Source organism: Salvelinus alpinus, chromosome 19 (assembly GCF_045679555.1).
Source record: "Salvelinus alpinus chromosome 19, SLU_Salpinus.1, whole genome shotgun sequence".
NCBI classification, from domain to species: Eukaryota; Metazoa; Chordata; class Actinopteri; order Salmoniformes; family Salmonidae; genus Salvelinus; species Salvelinus alpinus.
In genome coordinates, this window is record NC_092104.1 from 33,932,996 (window position 1) to 33,953,104 (window position 20,109).

Below are 20,109 nucleotides of genomic sequence, written 5' to 3' on the forward strand. Positions count from 1 at the left end.
TGTTCGGTTCGCCAAGCCCAGCCGAACTGAAACATGTTGACGCATAGGCCTACTGTCACGATCATTATATAAATAATCGGACCAAGGCGCAGCGTGAGTAGAGTTCCACATATTTATTAGTGAAACTTCAAAACAACAAAGAATTAATGAACGTGCAGTACGTAGCGCACATAGGCACTAAACAAAACAATATCCCACATCGTAGGTGGGAAAAATGACAACCTAAGTATGATCCCCAATTAGAGGCAATGATATTCAGCTGCCTCCAATTGGGAACCATACTCACACATCAACATAGAACAAAAATTCTTAGAAACCTCCCTAGTCAAGCTCTGACCTATTACACCATAGAGAACCCCGAGGGCTCTCTATGGTCAGAGCGTGACACCTACTGCAAATATTGCAGGCTTGTTAGGCTATTATGTTTTCATGCAATTCCTGAACTATATCAAATTGTTTGTTTATAAATAATATGTTGAACTATGGCTTTGTAAATGTACATATGTTTTCTGTATTCAAATAGGCTTACCAAACTCAAATCCTGCGCACAAAAAGAGAGACCATGTGTAAGGTTCTGTATTTATTTTCTTAGTCAACCTTGTTGTAACGATCGTCTGTTGAAGAAGGTGTGGACCAAAGTGCAGCGTGGTAAGTGTTCATGCTTTTTTAATTAAAACTGAACACTGAGACAAAATCACAAAATGAAACAGTTCTGTCTGGTGCAGACACAAAACAGAAAACAACTACCCACAAAAACCATGTGGGAAAAAGCTACCTAAGTATGGTTCTCAATCAGAGACAACGATAGACAGCTGCCTCTGATTGAGAACCACACCGGCCAAACAACAAAGAAATACAAAACATAGAAAATGAACATAGAATGCCCACCCAAATCACACCCTGACCAAACCAAAATAGAGACATAAAAAGCTCTCTACGGTCAGGGCGTGACACTTGTGTTCTGTTTCTTTGTGTTCTTGAACGTAGCCCTGTCTTTCATTTTTGTTGATTTCACCTGCTTTCACCTGTGTTAGTTACTCACCAGGTCTCATCAGCTCCTTATTTAGTTCGATTCATTCTGTTTGTAGCTTTGTGAGGTATTGTTCATTTTGACTCTGCTAAGCCTTTTCCTAGCCCATTTGTAAGAACCAGTTATAGACTTCAGTCCCAGTTTTGATTCACCTGCCTATTTGCCTACCTGTGTATGACCATTGCCTGCCTGTGGCCAAAATTCCTGCCTTCTGCGAAGGCGAAATAAACACCTGCCGCGCTCTGCGTGTGAATCTACACCTTTTTCTTCCTGAGTATTCATTACACCATGCTATTGAAAGTACTGGTGCTTCTAGTACAGAGAGCGTGAAGACGGATGGTAGGGAACAAGAGTAATGATATATGTATTAGAGTGGAAAGTTGTGATGGTGTTTGATGTCACCACAGGGCCGCATCTACACACTATCTGATTAACAAATTACGTAAAGGAAGAGATAGGTGATGTAAAACTAGCCCGGTTCATTGGAAATGGTAGACTGCTGATATTCTGTGTTAGTCATGCTCAACAAGGGAAGATTCTTAAAATGGAAACTCTCAATGGGAAGAAGATCAAAAGCCATGTCCCTGGAGCTTATGCTAAGTTGAGGGAAAAATGTGCCAACCCACTGGGTACAGAGGTCAATTCAACTACTAGTTTTGATTTACATTTGGTGGATGCCAGGTGCAGAGAGAAGCTAGAGAGGCCCAGAGATATAGAAACAATCATGTCTCATATGCAGAAGCTGTAAGACAGATTGGTGGAACTACTAGGTGGACAATGGAGCTACCATTGCTGCTCTCGTAGTAAATGGACCTTCTGTCAGAACTCATGCTTCTACTAAGGCCTGTTCAGAAATCTTGCTCGCATATTTGTGCTGTGTCAAAGGACACTGATTGTAAATAAAATTTACTTAATAGCATTCATTGGAAAGGTTATCAACACAACTTGGATTGTGGAAAGCAGAAATGCCAGGTTAAAGATGATTGTAGATACGTCAAAGGCGTTATTAGGGTAACAGATGTCATGGCTGACATGATTTTTGAAATGCTGAATAATCCTAAGGGTGAGTCTCAGCATGATAGAGATAATGTTTGATGAGGTTGGGAGGGTTTTGTGGAGGGGGAAGGTTTGTTAGAAGTTATTAAGGATTTGTTTATTTATACTGAAGAAAAATAAATAAACGCAACATGTAAATTGTTGGTCCCATGTTTCATGAGCTGAAATAAAAGATCCTAGAAATGTTCCATAAGTACAAAAAGCTTATTTCTCTCAAAAGTTGTGACCTGACTGCAGTTCGGCGTCGTAACCAACTTCAGTGGGGAAATGCTCACCTTTGATGGCCATTGGCATGCTGGAGAAGTGTGCTCTTCATGGATGATTCCCGGTTTCAACTGTACCGGAGCAGATGGCAGACAATGTGTATAGCGTCGTGTGGGCGAGCACTTTCTGATGTAAACATTATGAACAGAGTGCCCCATGGTGGCTGTGGGGTTATGGTATGGGCTGGCATAACACAACAGACAATGAACACAATTGCAGTTTATCGATGGCAATTTGAATGCACAGAGATACCGTGACGAGATCCTGAGGCCAATTGTCGTGCCATTCATCCGCCTCCATCACCTCTTGTTTCAGCATGATAATGCACAGCCCTATGTTGCAAACACAATTCCTGGAAGCTGAAAATGTCCCAATTCTTCCATGGCCTGCATACTCACCAGTCATGTTACCCATTGAGCATGTTTGGGATGTGCTGGATCGACGTTTACGACAGCGTGTTCCAGTTCCCGCCAATATCCAGCAACACTGCATAGCCATTGAAGAGGAGTGGGACAACATTCCACAGTCCACAATCAACATCATGATCAACTCTATGCGAAGAAGATGTGTAGCACTGCTTGTGGCAAATGGTGGTCACACCAGATACTGACTAGTTTTCTGATCCACGTCCCTACCTTTTTTTTGACCAACAGTTGCATATCTGTATTGCCAGTCATGTGAAATCCATAGATTAGGTCCTAATTTATTTATTTCAATTTAATGATTTCCTTATCTGAACTGTAAAATCTTTGAAATTGTTGCATATTGCGTATAGACTTTTGTTCAGTGTATTTTCTTTGTAGTACAGAATTAGTACCCATGATTGATCGCACAATCCAGCACAGTAGGAGGCAGCATGCACATGAAACGGTTGTTTGTATAGCACCTTTATACCATAGAAGAAGAAGAAATCATGCGCATGTTTGATCCTCAAAAAACACAAGATGCAACGTCACGTCTATCTGTCATGGCGCTGTACAGCAGTCAATGTTGACTTTTTGAGTAGACGACTGGCTGAAGAAATTGACACGGTTTTACTTATAGAAGGGGTACAGTACATTTAAACGCAATCTTGGTTTGGTGAACATCTGTAGAAGTAATCAGGTAATTGTAATAAGACAACAATATCTAAACGCAGTCAGAGTCCTTGCTAACTAATGTAACCAGCATGCATTGTTGCCATGTGTTGACAACTTCTTGATTCTCAGTTGTGGTAGCTATAACGTTGTCTAACTACCAATAGCATAGGCTCTAAAACTTGAAGAATGTGGTATCAAAGACAAATATAAAGCTATGCGCATTCCTTCCAATTATTTATATATACAATAGATGACGCTACGTTGAAGCCTCCATCTTGGCACTCCCCTACCATTATAGTTTTTGGAACGTTTATTCTATTGCGGACACCATAATGTACATGTGTCAAACTAATTCCACAGATGGCCGAATGTCTGCGGGTTTTCGCTCCACCCTTGTACATGATTGATGAATTAAGGTCACTAATTAGAACTCCCCTCACCAGGTTTTCTAGGTCTTAATTGAAAGGAAAAAACAACCTGCAGACACTCGGCCCTCCGTGGAATGAGTTTGACACCTCTGTCTTAATGTATACTTTTTAAATTACATTATGTGAGCTAAACAAAAAATGTAACATTTTCCTTAAAGTATAATTTTTAGAGATGACTAATGATACTGTCCCCACTACAAAAAATATATATATGTAAATTTTGCTTTAATATTTAGTAGAAATACTGTAGAATTCCATTAATTCCTATGGAGGACTGCTCCTACTGGGGAGTGTTATTGAGAACTCAAGGGGGACTTTCAACACGGGGACCCCTCAAGGGTGTGTGCTTAGTCCCCTCCCTGTTCACCCACAACTGCGTGGCCACGCACGACTCCAACACCATCAAATTTGTTGACGACAAGACGTGGTAGGCCTGATCACCTTCGGCAATGAGACAGCCTACAGGGAGGATGTCAGAGACTTACATGCTGACCACACCGACTCGCGTCATGTGGGCGAGTGTTGCAAAATAAATATACACATGTTATTCAGTCATTGCACCCACACTGCTCGCGAGTGTCTGCGTAGCCAGGCGCTAAAATAGAGCTTGGTTCTATTTGTGAAGCTTAATGCTCTGCAAATCCCACCTCCTCATTGGTTTTTAGGAGCATATACCTACGTGGGTGATTGAAAGATGAACTGAGGTCCACGCTCCAGTTGATAGTGGTAATGCACCTTAAAGTTGGTTGCCAACTGCCATATAAAGTCCAAAGAAGAAGCCTGAAGGAGGAGAGATTACTAGAAAACAAAGTTTTACCCTTTTATCTGTAGATTAGTTGTCGGAGTAGAGGACCTTGTGCATTTCAGGTAAAATAACAACCCAATGTTTCTATCCCAGGACAAATTAGCTAGCAACAGCAGGCAAGTGTTTAATGCTTTTTGACCAGTCCCCAAATTAATATAGGTGGTTCAGAGTTTGTTTTGATATTTCAACTTGCTTGTCTTGATCGTGTCTGGTGTGTGGGGACAAAATCAACATGCGCGCGATGGCTCAGCATGTTAGTGTGGTGCCAGGACAACAACCTCATTGTCAGTAAGACCAAGGAGCTGATCGTGGACTATAGGTGAAAGGGGAGAGCCCTCCCCCAACCACATCGACAGGGCTGTTGTGGAGCGGGTCGAGCGCTGTATCACTGCATGGTATGGCAAATGCACCGCCTTCAACTGCAAAGTGCTACAGAGGGTGGTGCTGACAGCCCAGTACATTGCCGAGCTCCCTCCCATCCAGGACCTCTGTATCAGGTGGTGTCAGAGGAATGCCTGAACAATTGCCAATGACTCTAGTCACCCAAGCCATAGACTATTCACTCTGCTACCGTCTGGAAAAAAGTACCGGAGCATCGGCTCTCGGACCAACGAGCTCAGAAACAGCTTCAACCCCCCCAAGCCATAAGACTGCTAAATAGTCAATTAATGGTACCTAGTGTGTGGGGAATGTTTGTGGGAGTGTCAATGTAGTGTGTTAATATGGTGTGTATATATAGTCTAGTGAGTGTGCGTAGGGTCAGTGCAAGATAGTCAGCGCAGATTTGGTACCATTAATACGCATACACACACATATACCAACGCAACACAAACATACAAATTCTGCACACACATTCACACTTTTACTCATCAGTAGATGCTGCTACTCTGTTCTTTATTTTACTCTCTTCTATCCTGATGCCTAGTCAATTTACCCTGCCTTTATGTACATATTTACCTCAAATATCTCGTACCCCTGCACATTGATCTGGTACTGATACTCCCTCTATATAGCTCCATTCTTGTGTATTTTATTCCTCTTGTGTTAGTATTTTTATTATTATTTTTAAACTCTGCATTGTTGGGAAGGGCTCATAAGCAAGTATTTCACAGTAAAGTTTACACCAGTTGTATACGGTGCATATGACAAATACAACTTGATTTGAAGGCCAGCGGGTCCCTCTCTTGGGTTCTCAGCTGAAGGTATGGACCACAGCTGGCTCCATGTGAACTACAATCCTGACGCTCTGTTTTAACGTTTAGAAACGTTATTAATCCTTGCATGCGATATGGTTTTAGAAACCTTTTGGAACTTTATGTTTATTGCTCGCATACACAGTTTAGCAGCGGTTATAGCAGGTGCAGTGAAATGCTTATGTTACTAGCTCCTAACAAAGCAGTAAATGTCACAGATACACAAATAATAAATACACATTTTGTAGGCAGTTTGCACCTTGTGGGTGTGGAATCTGACTTTGGCTGTGTTATCTAGTGGAAACTTGCGCAAAGAGCGTTATTTTAATACCTCAATGGCTAAAAGAGAATCTGGCACAAGCAAAGGACCAGTGAGAATTTGCAATCTGTGAGCTTTATCATTCACTGCCAATCACAAGCGTAAAAAAAAAGCTAATCATTAATTGTGAGCCATAGCCGCGGGAAGTAGTTCGGGGGTCGGGGTGCTGCGATTTATTAACGTATTTTCCCCCCGCGCTACAGGCGGCTATATCATCCAATTAATACAGGACTAGTAAAGGCCTAGTGCACTACTTTTGTAAAAAAAAAAAAAAATCCAGATTTTTTTCAGGGAGTGCTTCTGCACCCCTACTTCCTGCGGCTATGTTGTGAGGTATATCATGCTGTGAACATTTTTACATGATATCGGGCAGTGTCACATCAGGGCATTTACCTCAGGCAGCATATAGATATGTGGAATGACCCAATGGAATTGTAGTCATAAGGGCTACATGCAGATATACTGTAGGTGTTCTTGTGAAGACATATTGAATGAAGCCGTGTGGATAGTTATCCATTTAGCTTTCCTATACCATTTTCTCCCTACTTGCTTTGTCCAGGATGGCGGAGCCAGGCTCAAGCGACCCTGGTGGCCCCTCTAGCACTCCAGCAACGCCTGGAGGGAGTGGCAGGGGATTGGTGATGGGACGCCGGCTTCCAGCTACCCTCTCCACCGGCCGCTTCCCTTCCATGCGCACCAAAGACCTCACCTTAGGAGGGGTGAAGAAGGTAGGCTCAGTGAATTGTATGGAGTGTTTTTAATGGTCTATCACCAGCACTTGTGTATTTATTTAACTAGGTCCATCTTGACCTCAATGTTTTATATTTCAGAAAACCTTCACCCCTAACATTATTGGCAGAAAAGCTAAGGAAGAGTAAGTTCAGTTCTGTCTGTGACAATATGTGTGGTTGCATGATACTGAAAATGTTTTCCAGCACATACTAAAGGACCATATGTTGTTAACAGAGTTGTTTTACTTTCTTCTACTATAGGCAGAAGGTTGAGGCTGGGCAAAGGAGGGAAAGGAGAGAGAATGATCGGGGTCGTGAGCGAGGTGGTAGGGGTGGTCGGGGCCGGGGACGTCCAGAAGTCATCCAGTCCCACTCTATCTTTGAGCAAGGGCCTGCAGAGATGATGATGAAGAAAAGAGGTAGGATCAGGGTCATTCATTCAGCTGGAATTCCATAACATTTGTTATATGGTATCATTACCATAATGATGTATCATTTCGTTTGAACTTTCTTCCTGTGCTCGTTTCAGGCGGCTATGAAGGTGAGAGAGATGCACCAAGTGTGGGTCCCTCACCCATCATCAACATTAAGAAGGAGAAGAGGGAGACTGAGGAAGAGACCAAAGAAATTTTGCGCAATCTGGAACGAGACAATGTGAGTCCTCCATGTACCTATGTCTCATCATACTGTCTGTACAATAATTATTTAGTTTCTTGTCCACTTATGAGTAATTTACAACTAATTTACACCAGTTCCTGGATGACCCTCACCTAAGGAGTGATGTAAGGAGCTGCCCTGTTCAGCTGCCCCTGGCTGTGTCAGGGTGGGGATTCAAGGAAGAAAGTGATGTCACTGATATAGCCTTCAAACCAGACAAGTCTGAGGAGGACATTGAGGCCACGGAGGGAACAAATGCAGTCAAGGGTAACTATAATCACAGCTCTTACATCACCAACATTCATGTCAGTTCAAATGAAACAGCAAAACAATCTACTATAACTGTCTAGGCCATTTGTCTCCCTCCCTCTCTTCAGTGAAGCAGGAGCCAGAAGATGCTCCAGAGGTCAAGAAGATGGAACCCACTTTCAGACGACCTCCACTCCCTGAGCCTGAAGTTTTACCTGAGCTGCTGGAGACCTGGAGTCAGAGCAAAGTGGAGGAGCTGTTCTTCATCCAGCTCCCTGACTCTCTACCAGGGCAGCCGCCCACCCAAGAGGTCAGGCCAGTGAAGACAGAGATGCAGTCAGAGGATGGACAGTCCATGCTATTGAAAAGTGAATCTCAAGTAGGTATTCAGGTGTATTAAATATGTGGTTCAGAGAGCAAGGCTTCTGTGTACTCTGTATACGACCAGTTTGTTTGTCCTCTGTGGAATAGGAGGAGCAGCAGGAGGAGAACAGTTGCCATCTGAGAGACCTGCAGGAGGGTCTGGTGGGACGACTGTTGGTTCGGAAGTCTGGTCGGGTGCAGCTCATACTGGGGCATGTCACACTAGATGTGGCTCTAGGAACCTCATGCGCTTTCCTCCAGGTCAGAGAAAACACAACCTTTGGCTGCTCATAGTTGGTTAAAATTAGTGTCTACGGATGATGTCACCAGAAACACTTATCTTTTTCTATTTTTTTTTACTACAAAACATGGAAATCTGATGTTTTCATATACACTATATGTACAAAAGTATGTGGACACCCCTTAAAATAGTGGATTCGGCTATTTCAGCCACACCCGTTGCTGACAGGTGTATAAAATAGAGCACACAGCCATGCAATCTCCATAGACAAACATTGGCAGTAAAATGGCCTTACCGAACAGCTCAGTAACTTTCAACGTTGCACCGTCAAAGGATGGCACCTTTCCAACATGTCAGTTCTTAACATTTCTGCCATGCTAGAGCTGCCCCAGTCAACTGTAAGTGCTGGTATTGTAAAGTGGAAACGCCTAGGTGCAGCAACGGCTCAGCCGCGAAGTGGTAGGCTACACTAGCTCACAGAACGGGACCGCCGAGTGCTGAAGTGCGTAGTGTGTAAAAGAAAAAAGAAGAAATTCTGTCTTCGGTTGCAACACTCACTACCTAGTTCCAAACTGCCTCTGGAAGCAACGTCAGCACAAGAACTGTTCGTCGGGAGCTTCATGAAATGGGTTTCCATGGCAGAGCAGCCACACACAAGCCTAACATCACCATGCACAATGCCAAGTGTCGGCTGGTGTGGTGTAAAGCTCGCCGCCATTGGACTCTGGAGCAGTGGAAACGCGTTCTTTGGAGTGATGAATCAAGCTTTACCATCTGGCAGCCCGACGGACTAATCAGGGTTTGGCGGATGCCAGGAGAATGCTACCTGCCCCAATGCATAGTGCAACTGTAAAGTTTGGTGGAGGAGGAATAATGGTCTGGGGCTGTTTTTCATGGTTCGGGCTAGGCCCCATTAACGCAACAGCATACAATGACATTCTAGATTATGTGCTTACAATGTTGTGGCAACAGTTTGGGTAAGGCCTTTTCCTGTTTCAGCATGACAATGCCCCTGTGCACAAAGCGAGGTCCATACAGAAGTGGTTTGTCACGGTCGGTGTGGAAGAACTTGACTGGCCTGCACAGAGCCCTGACCTCAATCCCATCTTACACATTTGGGATGAATTGGAACGCTTACTGCGAGCCAGGCCTAATCAGTGCCTGACCTCACTAATGCTCTTGTGGCTGAAATAGAAGCAAGTCCCTGCAGAAATATTCCAACATCTTATGGAAATTCTTCCCAGAAGAGTGGAGGCTGTTATAGCAGCAAAGCGGGGACCAACTCCATATTAATGTCCATGATTTTGGAATTATATGTTCAATAAGCAGGTGTCCACATACTTTTAGTCATGTAGTGTATGTTGATGTTGGTGATGAATTTGATGTTGGAAAAAGGGTGGAATTTCCCTTCAAATCTTCACTTCCCTGTAGTTGTATGTAAACATACAGGTGTGGCCAATTAATATTGGCTCCTTTGCACTTTTCTTAAATAATTCCCTATTCTAAAATAAGTTGAAATTGAAAAACACTTTTGGTCACCACACCTTATCGGATTTTCAACATTGCAGAAACAATTAATTTTTTAAACTTAAGTTTACAATTTGAATAAAAAAATATAAAGACAAAGGGAATGGACAAAATGATTGCCACCCTGGAGCTAGTACTTGGTTGCTCAGCCTTTGGCCAAAATATCTGCAGAAATACACTTATCGTAGCCATCAATAAGCTTGCTTCACCATTCTACTGACAATATGGCCTACTTTTCAACAGCAAACTGCTCTAATTCTTCAATTTTTGAAGGGGCCCCTCCATCAACTACTGTATTCAGATCTCGCCATAGGTTTTGGATGTGGTTCAGATCTGGAATCTTCGCTGGCCACTCAAGAACAGTCCAGCATATCCTCTTAACAATTCCTGTGTGCTTTTTGATGTGTGTTTGGGGTCGTTGTCATGCTGGAAAGACCCACAACCTTCAATGGAGACTCAATATTTGGACACTGGGTTGAACATTGGACCACAAAACACCTGACACTGCTGATTTCATGATGCCTTTTTTTCAAATTAAACTTATTTTAGACAAATTAGGAATTATTAAAGCAAAGTGCAAGTGTGCCAATATAATTGCCTCTCCCCCCACCCCCTTAGGAGCTGGTGTCAGTTGGAACAGGAGAGGGCCGGACTGGTGACTTGTCAGTGCTGGGTCACATCAAACACAAATTGGTCTGCTCGCCAGACTTCGAAGCCCTGCTGGAGAACAGAGTATGATGAACCAGGACAGGATGACCAGGACAAATATAAGCACCCACCATTAGGCCAGGGTTTCTACAGTACAGTGGGGACCACATACAGAATAACACAGACCGTGCAGTGCTGTATAAGGTCTATAAGGACAGTAGTACCACAAGCAAACATGGCACCTAAAACCTATACATGTTTTTTCAGGTGTCCATTGTTGTAACTTGTCCCTGGATAGTTTCAGAATGTGAAATAGAAAGTCTTGTAACACAGATTTCCTACCACTAGTTTGTAAGAAAAGTTGGCTTGTTTACAGAACATTTTATTTATTTTTCTCTGCTGAAAGCGATGGAGAAAGATTACCTTGTTTGAGATGTGTGCTAAATGACTCTAATAAAGGGATGGTACAGTATTCTCTCATTAAAAATGATTAGCCTACATGAATGTGCCAAATTCCAAATGTTCTATTTAGTGATGTAGTGGTAAAGAAAATAGGTGGGTAAACTCTGATTGCCGGTCGCGCTGTAAAAATGAACGTGCTCTGCTTCCATTTTTAAAATGTATTTTTTTTTACTGTCACACAAAAGGTCGGTAAACTGTCACACAAAAGGTGGGTAAACTGCATTTACTTGTGTTTACCCTCTACACCACCGGTCCTATTCCAGTTTTGTAAGCAGATCACACTCAGGTCTAAGCTTGGGAGGGATGAGTAGAGCAGTAATATTTCCCATGTGGTATCCTGTAAAACGCATACCTAAATGACTGGATGTAAGATGAATAAAAATAACAAAAGTTCCTGTGTGCTTTATGTATTCATATACTTATATTAGCACTGAAGCTTTAAGGTCTAGGTCACTTGTTATGCTTCAAACATTTTCATTGTGATATATATCTTTTCAACTTTACATGATGCGAGATGAGGATTTATCAGGGTCTAGTGTGGATTGCATAAGTATTTTGAAGAACTTAAGTATTTTTACTATAGTAGTTTTTTGGGGTATATGTACTTTACTATTTATATTTCTGACAACTTTTACTCCACTACAATCCTAAAGAAAAGAATGTACTTTTTACTCCTTACATTTTCCCTGACACCCAAAAGTACTCGTTACATTTTGAATGCTTAGCAGGACAGGAAATGTCTGATTCACACGCTGATCAAGAGAACATCCCTTGTCATCCCTACTGCCTCTGATCTGGCAGACTCACTAAACACATGCTTCGTTTGTAAATTATGTCTTAGTGTTGAACTGTGACCCTGACTATCTGTACATTAAAAAATAAATCGTGTTGTCTGGTTTGCTTAATATAAGACATTTTAAATTATTTATACTTTTACTTAAGTACATTTAAAACCAAATACTTTTAGACTTTTACTCAAGTAGTATTTTACTGAGTGACTTTTAATTGAGTCATTTTATTTGAAGGTGTATTTTACTTTTACTCAAGTATGACTATTGGGTACTTTTTCCACCAATGCATTTACGCAACTAAATCATATGTGTGATTTCCCTCACTGGGCCTACTGTTATGTATTTTATATACATGTATTTTGTGTTCAGCATTAAGTAATGCGCCGGTGTTTCCACGTCCTACCACCAGATGTCAGTTTAGAGACGAGGAAGGATGTTTTTGTTCTTGCTGAAAAACGAGACCACAAAGCCGACGAGATTCTCGCAGGAACATCTGATGCGCACCATCATCGTTCATCACCTTACGTCTATGCAACTGTCCGTTGGCCACGGGTGGAGACAACAATGTGAGGTTAGTACATTAATGTAGCTATCTACCCACGTTTCAGGAAATTGTATCTCATCTTCCACGATAGAAAGCTAACGTAGCACAACAAATCGACTGCTTGATATTGTTTGTGAATAGATGGTGTACAGCGTCAATGGTTACCACAGCCACAAAGTGATCACGTCTAAACCCCGCCTATTTCTACAATTGTCCTAATGTGATTTTTAACATAACGTTGACCACACTGCTAACATTATGCCTAATCTTAAATTAAGACACACAAGCAAAGTTTCGTTTAATGAATTTGTACTATATAGCTAGCCAATTTAGACTTTGTGGCTGTGGTAAATAGTGAGAGAGTACAGCAGGTTAGAACTAACAGCATTTTAGTTAACCATAACCCTTTTCTTAACCTAATTATCCCAAACTGCTATGTTACTTCTAAACTGATGTGCAATTTCTAACCTGCTAAGAAAAAGTCACTTCTGGTCGTAGCTGCATTCCACCTAGTCAGAGTACTCATAATACTAGCCTAGCTAGTAGCCTAGCTTGCCATGCCGACTCAACTCTATGATTTAAGAATAGCCCGCAATTAATGTGTAAATGCAGGCTATTTGGCTGCTGAAATCCAGTCCGCCTACACCAGTGGCTGCTCAACTCCGTCGTAATTTGTTGAGTTGCTCAACTCCATTGTAATTCGTGGAGTTTAGTTTAATTGGCTAGCCTAAAAGTGTGATACGGATTGGATGCATGAATCGTGACACATTATTAGCTAGAATCCGTGTAATTTCTCCCTTCCTGGTCTGCTGGAGATGGTGTTAAATTATTGCAACAGTCAGAAAATGTACGTACATAATTTTCTCGATTCTCATACTGTGCAATAGCAAGCCCCTCACCAAAATGTTATCAGCCAGCCAGCTAACGTTACATAGCTAACTTGCCGGCTTCCGATGTTATAATAACATGTCGTGACTGGAGCGAGGAGTGATGTTTAGTGGAAATAGTAGCGTTTTTTAAACATATATAGTGCTGTTAGTAATTGCAAGAACTTGTAACTAGCTACAAAGAACTAACGTTAGCTAACTAATGTTACGAAGAACATACTTGGCTGGCCTGACCATCCTAACATTTGAGTCATCATAATCTGAAGGAGAGAGACGCCACGCTAGCATCATGCGCAATTCATTTTAATTTACATTATTTGCGTAAAGCTTCATATTGGTTGATTCTGCTACTTCCCAAGTGGGACACACATTCTACAACGAGTTAGCAAGTCGGAACTCTCCGAATTTCCTAGTATCGACCAGCTCTTAGGCCTGACCTTGTGTTTTTGTTTACATCTCTTTCAGGTACATGTGATACTCAACTAAACAGTTGCAACTTTTGGATTCTTTCAATGCACAATATTCTCAAACCCTTTCAGGGTCCATAAAAAAATGTTTGGTAGTAGTGGAATTTTAATTTTGAGTTAAAATTCATTGTAGCCCCACAATAAGTTTGAATAAGTTTGAATGATAAGAAGCTAAAGAAAACAACTGAACTGATAGACTGGAAGGCCCAGTTGCTATAACATATCTATAAAGCTGGGAGACAGCAGCAAGATGCTGTCCTCTACAGACATTGATTCACTGACCAGTGTGAGGAGGAGTCTGGTCCCTCAGACGTCTTAATGAAGGCACTGCTCTGGCTGAGAACTGAGACTGAGTCCTAAAAGGCGGACAAGTGCGGCACTGTCTCCTCCTGCTGTTGGGTAGCCTTTATATTCTGTGTAGTAGGATCTCCCCATTGCCCCCTAAAGCCTCAAGATGGGCCCATTCTTAGACTTCAACCCTTTTGATAACCTGCTGTGCATTCTCTTGGGCATCTCCTTCACTGTGTGGTTCACCCTACTGCTCGTCTTCATCATCGTGCCTGCCATCTTTGGAGTGTCCTTTGGCATTCGCCGGCTCTACATGAAAACCTTACTGAAGATCTTTGAGGTGAGTGGGAACCACTTGACTGTTTGCAGGGGTTCACAGATGTTATCAGTTTGTGGTCAGATAGGATGTCACATCAGACATTTGCACATGCATAATTAATTTGAATGATCAAGAATAGATGGTAGGCATATGTCACACAACATTTATGACTGACGTAGACTTGAGTGGAGTGCATGGATTATTATACTCACTGTGTGCAGTGATGTGGCACTTCCTTGTTTGACAGTGCACCTGACCCAAACTGGGATTTAGCAATGGGATTTAGTTTAGTGTAGGTCATGTGCACCTCCCCACCTTCAATCCCTCACCTCCGACATCAACTCTCTATTGCGGGAGTTCAGTTCAGGTCCATATTTACAATGTGCTTCATTTGCTTCACATGAAGTCACGACAAACACCTTTGTTGTCACAGAGAGCTCGAAGCAGGACATGTAATATAAGATGGGTATAATGAGTGTGTAATAGCAATAGCACACAAGCATAAAGTTAGCACCACTCTAATCAATGACTCAACAATATAATGGGTCACTGCCAAGAGAGTCATTAAAAACTCTGGCTTCACAGTGACCTTTTACCACTAGTACCCAGACAGCCGTGCATTCAGTGGGTGGAGATTACATGATGACCAGGGGCCCTGCCTCCTCCTCATTATGTAACTATGGAGAGAACAGTACAGACCTGGGTACTAAAAATCTTCTTCTGGCTACATGTTTATGGTATGAACATGACTTTGTGGGATCTGTGCTTCTGACCCTACATTATCAACATTCACTTTCTTGTTTAGCCTGTTGATGGGATCATGTGTCTCTCAATATGATTAATCAAAAGTTTCAATGGTTGTTCGGAGTTAGCCTAGCTGTCTGTTCACCTATCACTAGTGAGATGAAACCAGAGAAGGTTATCTCCCTCTGTCATCCTCTGCTGTATGTGTTGACAGAAAGCCTGTGAGCAGTTTCCAGTCAAACCCTTTGAGAGAAAGTTGTAGTGGCAGAAATAAATGGGCTGGAGGGAGATAGCGGGAGATATTCTCAGCTCGCAGTAGTGCCAAGCCTAGTCTACCAGCATTTTTATGAGAGAAGTAAGCTTACAGGCTGACCACACCGCTCGCGTCGCAAAATCAATTTAGGAATATATGTTATTCAATTATTGCACCCACACTGCTCGTGTGCGTCAACAAGCGTCTGCGTTGCCAAGGGCTAAAATTGAAGTCATTCCTATTTCTGACGCCCTGCAAGTCCTGCCTCTCCCATCTCCTCATTGGTTTATAGAAGCAGGTACCCACGTGCCATCTCCTCATTGGTTATACCCACGTGGGTGATTGAAAGACGAACTGTGTTGCCTGTCGGTGTCGTAATACTATGAAAGTTTAGATGACAATCACCATATAAGTTCAAAGAGGAAAAAGCCTGCAAGGAGGAGAGATGACTAGAAACGATTCGGTTGACCGTTTTATGTGTGGATTAATTGTCAGAGTAGAGGACCTTGTGCATTTCAGGTAACATAACAACTCAATGTTTATATCCCAGGACAAATTAGCTAGCAACAGCAAGCTAGCTAAATACGACAAATTAGCTAGCAAGTGCAAGCTAACTAGCTAAATTGCCATAAATGTTTAATGCTTTTTGACCTGTACCCAAATTAATGTCATTGGTTCAGAGTTTGTTTTGATAATTTAACCTGCGTGTCGTGATTGCGTTTGGTGTAGGGGGACAAAATAAATTGATGCACGATGGCGCACGCGGCCGGTTTGGGTTCCGTGTAAAGGGTAAAGATAGGTGAGTGATAGTATGACCGATTTATTTTCCTTCTTGGTTTGTGCGAAGACAGACTTTGGTATTGCTTGGATGAGTCAAGTCTCCAACGTGAAAATCACGTCCTTTGCTGCTGGTAACATTTCACGAATGTAACCCCATAATCTTGATATGTGTGAGCTGGGCTATGGGAATTGTCTTGCTATCTAGGGTATGAACCTGAATGTTCTCTTCATGGTTAGTACACCAGATCTCATGCAGAGAAGGTCAGTCTCACAAGGAATACCTGCTGGCTTTTATACCAGATTGGTGACAAAGCACTTTCTGTTCAACAATATTGCATCAACTGCAGTGTTAGAGAATGGGAAGGAGAGAATGAACAAGGAGGACCCCGTAACTCCTACTCAGTCTAGGCTATGAAGTGAGTGTAGAGGTATCACACAACAGCTCTTTTTTTTGGTTAGTAATATGTAATCCTGTGCTGCCACACCCCTTTGTCCTAAGCCATGTGCTGGCCTTGATTTGCCCTGTTCCAGTTCAGACTCAACAGGATTGCTATGTTCTTCATCTACTAGCCTAAACCAAAGCAAACACATTTGTGTCCCTATAAGCTGCACTTTAGTCTTATGATTCACATGTCATGGTATTGTCATGTCAGTAAGGATTTTGTTGCGGCCAACCAACTGTAAAATCTCCCCTCGGTGAGCAGTGTTATCCTTTCAAAAGCTGGGATGGTCAATTTCAGTTTCTAAAGAGAACTGTGTCCTTTGTCCTGTAGTGTTGTTGACATTGGCCTGGCACCGCTTAGTAGCAAAGATGCTTTGCCTCTTACTATGTTGTTGTGATCCTGTCCACAAGTGGTCAGTCTTGTAAATGTCCAGTTTTCCTGTCCTGTCAGAGGAATGTTGTGAAGTTGATCAGGTGAACCTTAACTGCTGTCAAGGCCTGTTGCCTAGTAAAGCCTTTTAGAATGTGAACAGTCTATACATTACATTTTTCTAACTAGGTGCCCTGAGATACTTCCATTAGCCATTTGGCTCAAAGAACTGTATTGGAGTGTCATGTATGTGTAAGATAGATGCTTGAGCAGATTGGAATGTTCTGGCAGCAGAATTCTGCTGCTCTTCGCCCTGTCTGTGAACATCAGGATCCTATAAAGATGTGATGTGTTGTGTGAACTTGCTCCCAGCTCAGTGCCAGAGGTTGACGTAAAAGTTTGAGAACAGCGGATCCCCTCCCACTTCCTCCTCCCTGCTCTGCCTGTTGTTGCTAAGGTATGGGCAACACTGTCCATTTCCAGCCTCATACTTTAGTGTTTGTCTAGGTGTGCAGATACAGTATGGACATCTGCACTTCATTCAGCTTAGGTGAGCATTTTCCTTTAGGCCTACATAAAACGGAAAATTACTATGTGAATGCATTTAATAAAAAAATAGAGAACAAATCATTCTAATGATTTCCATGGTGACAGACTCCCCTCATAATCGCTAGCTGCCCTGGAATAGTAATATCAAACTAATAGCAAAATACCTTATCAACCTAGTAGAATTAACTGCTTTATGTTATACTGTGTTTGTCTTGTGCAATATTGGCCTATTGGAAATGGCACTTGTTGATAACATGTCCGCAATTTACTGCACGTCTTTATGAACTCAAGTGTTGTAGATAAAATATAATGGACATATCAATGTAGGCCTATCTGTAATTGTATTATCTGACCTGTCAAACTGCCACATAATTCCCGTAATAAAGCATGAAGCTGTTTTGGTCATTTTATGTGAAATAAAGTAAAAATGGAAAGTCTATTTAGAATTTGATTATTGTCTGAATGAGATTGAGGCAGAATGTTTCTCTAGGAAGTAACGGGCTAACACCTGCAGGATCTTTTCTGGATCAAAAAGGGGTTTAGGTGGGCATTGCAGGGTGTGGAAATTGGTGCTGTGTAAATGCTTTAAAAATTTTTTTGGTGGTGTAGAGAAATGTGTTCATTTCCTGCTTGCTATTCAAAACATTTCTCCATGTAGCTGAGACATTTTAGCAATTTTTAAGGTAATTTCCTGCAATTGTACACGTTCTGTCATGGAGCTTAGAGAGAATGTTGCCGTTTAAAGCGAATTTCCTGAAATTCAAGGCATTTTTGCCTTGGCTAATGCTGTTCTTTTGCTCAAACATAACAAAATCAGTACTGCTGAATTCATTGTTTTTGGAATTTTAAATTATCCCTGACTTTCTAGCTTTTATTTAAATTTTTCCAATATTATATACAGTACCAGTCAAAAGTTTGGACACGCCTACTCATTCAAGGGTTTTTCTTTATTTTTACTATTTTCTACGTCTGTATAATAATAGTGAAGACATCAAAACTATGAAATAACACACATGGAATCACGTAGTAAGCAAAAAAGTGTTAAACAAATCAAAATATTTGAGATTCTTCAAAGTGTCCACCTATTGCCTTGATTGCAGCTTTGCGCACTCTTCACGTTCTCTCAACCAGATTCATGAGGTAGTCACCTGGAATGCATTTCAATTAACAGGTGTGCCTTGTTAATTTGGAATTTCTTTCCTTAACGCGTTTGAGGCAATCAGTTGATTTGTGACAAAATAGGGTTGGTATACAGAAGAGAGCCCTGTTTGGTAAAAGACCAAGTCCATATTATGGCAAGAACAGCTCAAATAAGCAAAAAGAAACAACTGTCCATCATTACTTTGACTGACCTTCATTTCTTAATCTGGAAAATGTCAAGAACATTGAATGTTTATTCAAGTGCAGTTGCAAAAACCATCAAGTGCTGTGATGAAACTGTCTCTCATGAGGACCACCTCAGGAATGGAAGACCAAGAGTTACCGCTGCTGCAGAGGATAAGTTCATTAGTTACCAGCCTCAAATTGCAGCACAAATAAATGCTTCAGAGTTCAAGTAACAGACATCTCAACATCAACTGTTCAGAGGAGACTGCGTGAATCAGGCCTTCATGGTTGAATTGCTGCAAAGGAAACCACTACTACTAAAGGACACCAATAAGAAGAAGAGACTTGCTTGGGCCAAGAAACACGAACAATGGACCTTGGGCCTGACGTTTCCAAATTGTGATATTTTTGGTTCCAACAGCTGTGTCTTTGTGAGATGCAGAGTTCGTGAACGGATGATCTCTGCATGTGTGGTTTCCACCGTGAAGCATGGGGGAGGTGGGATTGTGTGGGGGTGCTTTGCTGGTGACACTGTCTGTGATTTTTATTTAGAATTCAAGGCACACTTAACAAGCATGGCTACCATCGCATTCTACATCCCATCTGGTTTGCGCTCAGTCCCACTATATCATTTATTTTTCAACAGGACAATGACCCAACACACCTCCAGGCTGTGTAAGGGCTATTTGACCAAGGAGGAGAGTGCTGCATCAGTTGACTTGGCCTCCACAATCACCTGACCTCAACCCAATTGAGAGGGTTTGGGATGAGTTGGACCACAGAGTGAAGGAAAAGCAGCCTACAAGTGCTCAGAATTTGTGGGAACTCCCTCAAGGCTGTTGGAAAAGCATTCCAGGTTAAGCTGGTTGAGAGAATGCGAGGAGTGTGCAAAGCTGTCAAGGCAAAAGATGACGACTATGAAGAATCTCATATTTTGATTTGTTCAACACGTTTTGGGTTACTGCATGAGTCCATGTGTTATTTCATTGTTTTGATGTTTTCACTATTATTCTACAATGTAAAAATAAAGAAAAACCCTTGAATGAGTGTGTCCAAACTTTTGACTGGTAGTGTATATATTTTTAACTACAGTTTGGACTTAGGCAACCCAAAAAAACACTTAGGTGGCCTGACCAAGGATTTCAATGACAGACAAATCCCTGACCTGTCTACTTTACTTTTCTTGTAGTGGGCCACGCATAGAATTGAAAGAGGAGCCAAGGACAACAACCATCTCTTGTACAAGCCCTACTCGAATGGTGAGTGATAGGCTGTGTGTTCTGTGTTGTTGATGAGT

The 20,109-nt window shown here is 41.9% G+C and overlaps 2 protein-coding genes across 4 annotated transcripts in view; both read left to right on the forward strand.

The window, feature by feature from the left end:
• The first annotated feature begins 3,295 nt into the window (after positions 1-3,295).
• On the forward strand, positions 3,296-11,445 carry LOC139545399 (DNA-directed RNA polymerase III subunit RPC4-like). 2 transcript variants are annotated; one of them, XM_071353124.1, is made up of 9 exons: positions 3,296-3,399; positions 6,734-6,902; positions 7,005-7,048; positions 7,167-7,324; positions 7,435-7,559; positions 7,658-7,829; positions 7,940-8,190; positions 8,283-8,435; positions 10,561-11,445. In XM_071353124.1, the coding sequence occupies exons 2-9, from the start codon at positions 6,735-6,737 to the stop codon at positions 10,678-10,680; spliced, it is 1,191 nt and encodes a 396-aa protein (XP_071209225.1). In that variant the 5' UTR covers positions 3,296-3,399; position 6,734; the 3' UTR covers positions 10,681-11,445. The 2 variants fall into 2 exon arrangements, with proteins under 2 accessions (XP_071209225.1, XP_071209224.1); XM_071353123.1 differs by having other exon boundaries at positions 3,302-3,454.
• Positions 11,446-12,316: 871 nt separating this feature from the next.
• LOC139545400 (glycerol-3-phosphate acyltransferase 4-like) overlaps positions 12,317-20,109 on the forward strand; it is a 31,022-nt gene continuing 23,229 nt past the window's right edge. Inside the window, exons 1-3 of one of the 2 annotated variants that reach the window (XM_071353125.1) lie at positions 12,317-12,414; positions 13,740-14,369; positions 20,002-20,071. In XM_071353125.1, the coding sequence (XP_071209226.1) occupies positions 14,196-14,369; positions 20,002-20,071 (244 nt within the window). In that variant the 5' untranslated portion in view covers positions 12,317-12,414; positions 13,740-14,195. The remainder of the gene's footprint in view (positions 12,415-13,739; positions 14,370-20,001; positions 20,072-20,109) is intronic. The other variant, XM_071353126.1, reaches the window with a different exon arrangement.

What these genes read in the sequence shown, in the direction of transcription:
- LOC139545399 (XM_071353124.1), top strand. Translation starts at nt 6,735, where the DNA reads ATGGCGGAGCCAGGCTCAAGCGACCCTGGTGGCCCCTCTAGCACTCCA. An exon ending in GGCAGAAAAGCTAAGGAAGA is followed by an intron (nt 7,049 to 7,166) that starts GTAAGTTCAGTT and finishes CTTCTACTATAG; the next exon opens with GCAGAAGGTTGAGGCTGGGC. An exon ending in TATTGAAAAGTGAATCTCAA is followed by an intron (nt 8,191 to 8,282) that starts GTAGGTATTCAG and finishes TCTGTGGAATAG; the next exon opens with GAGGAGCAGCAGGAGGAGAA.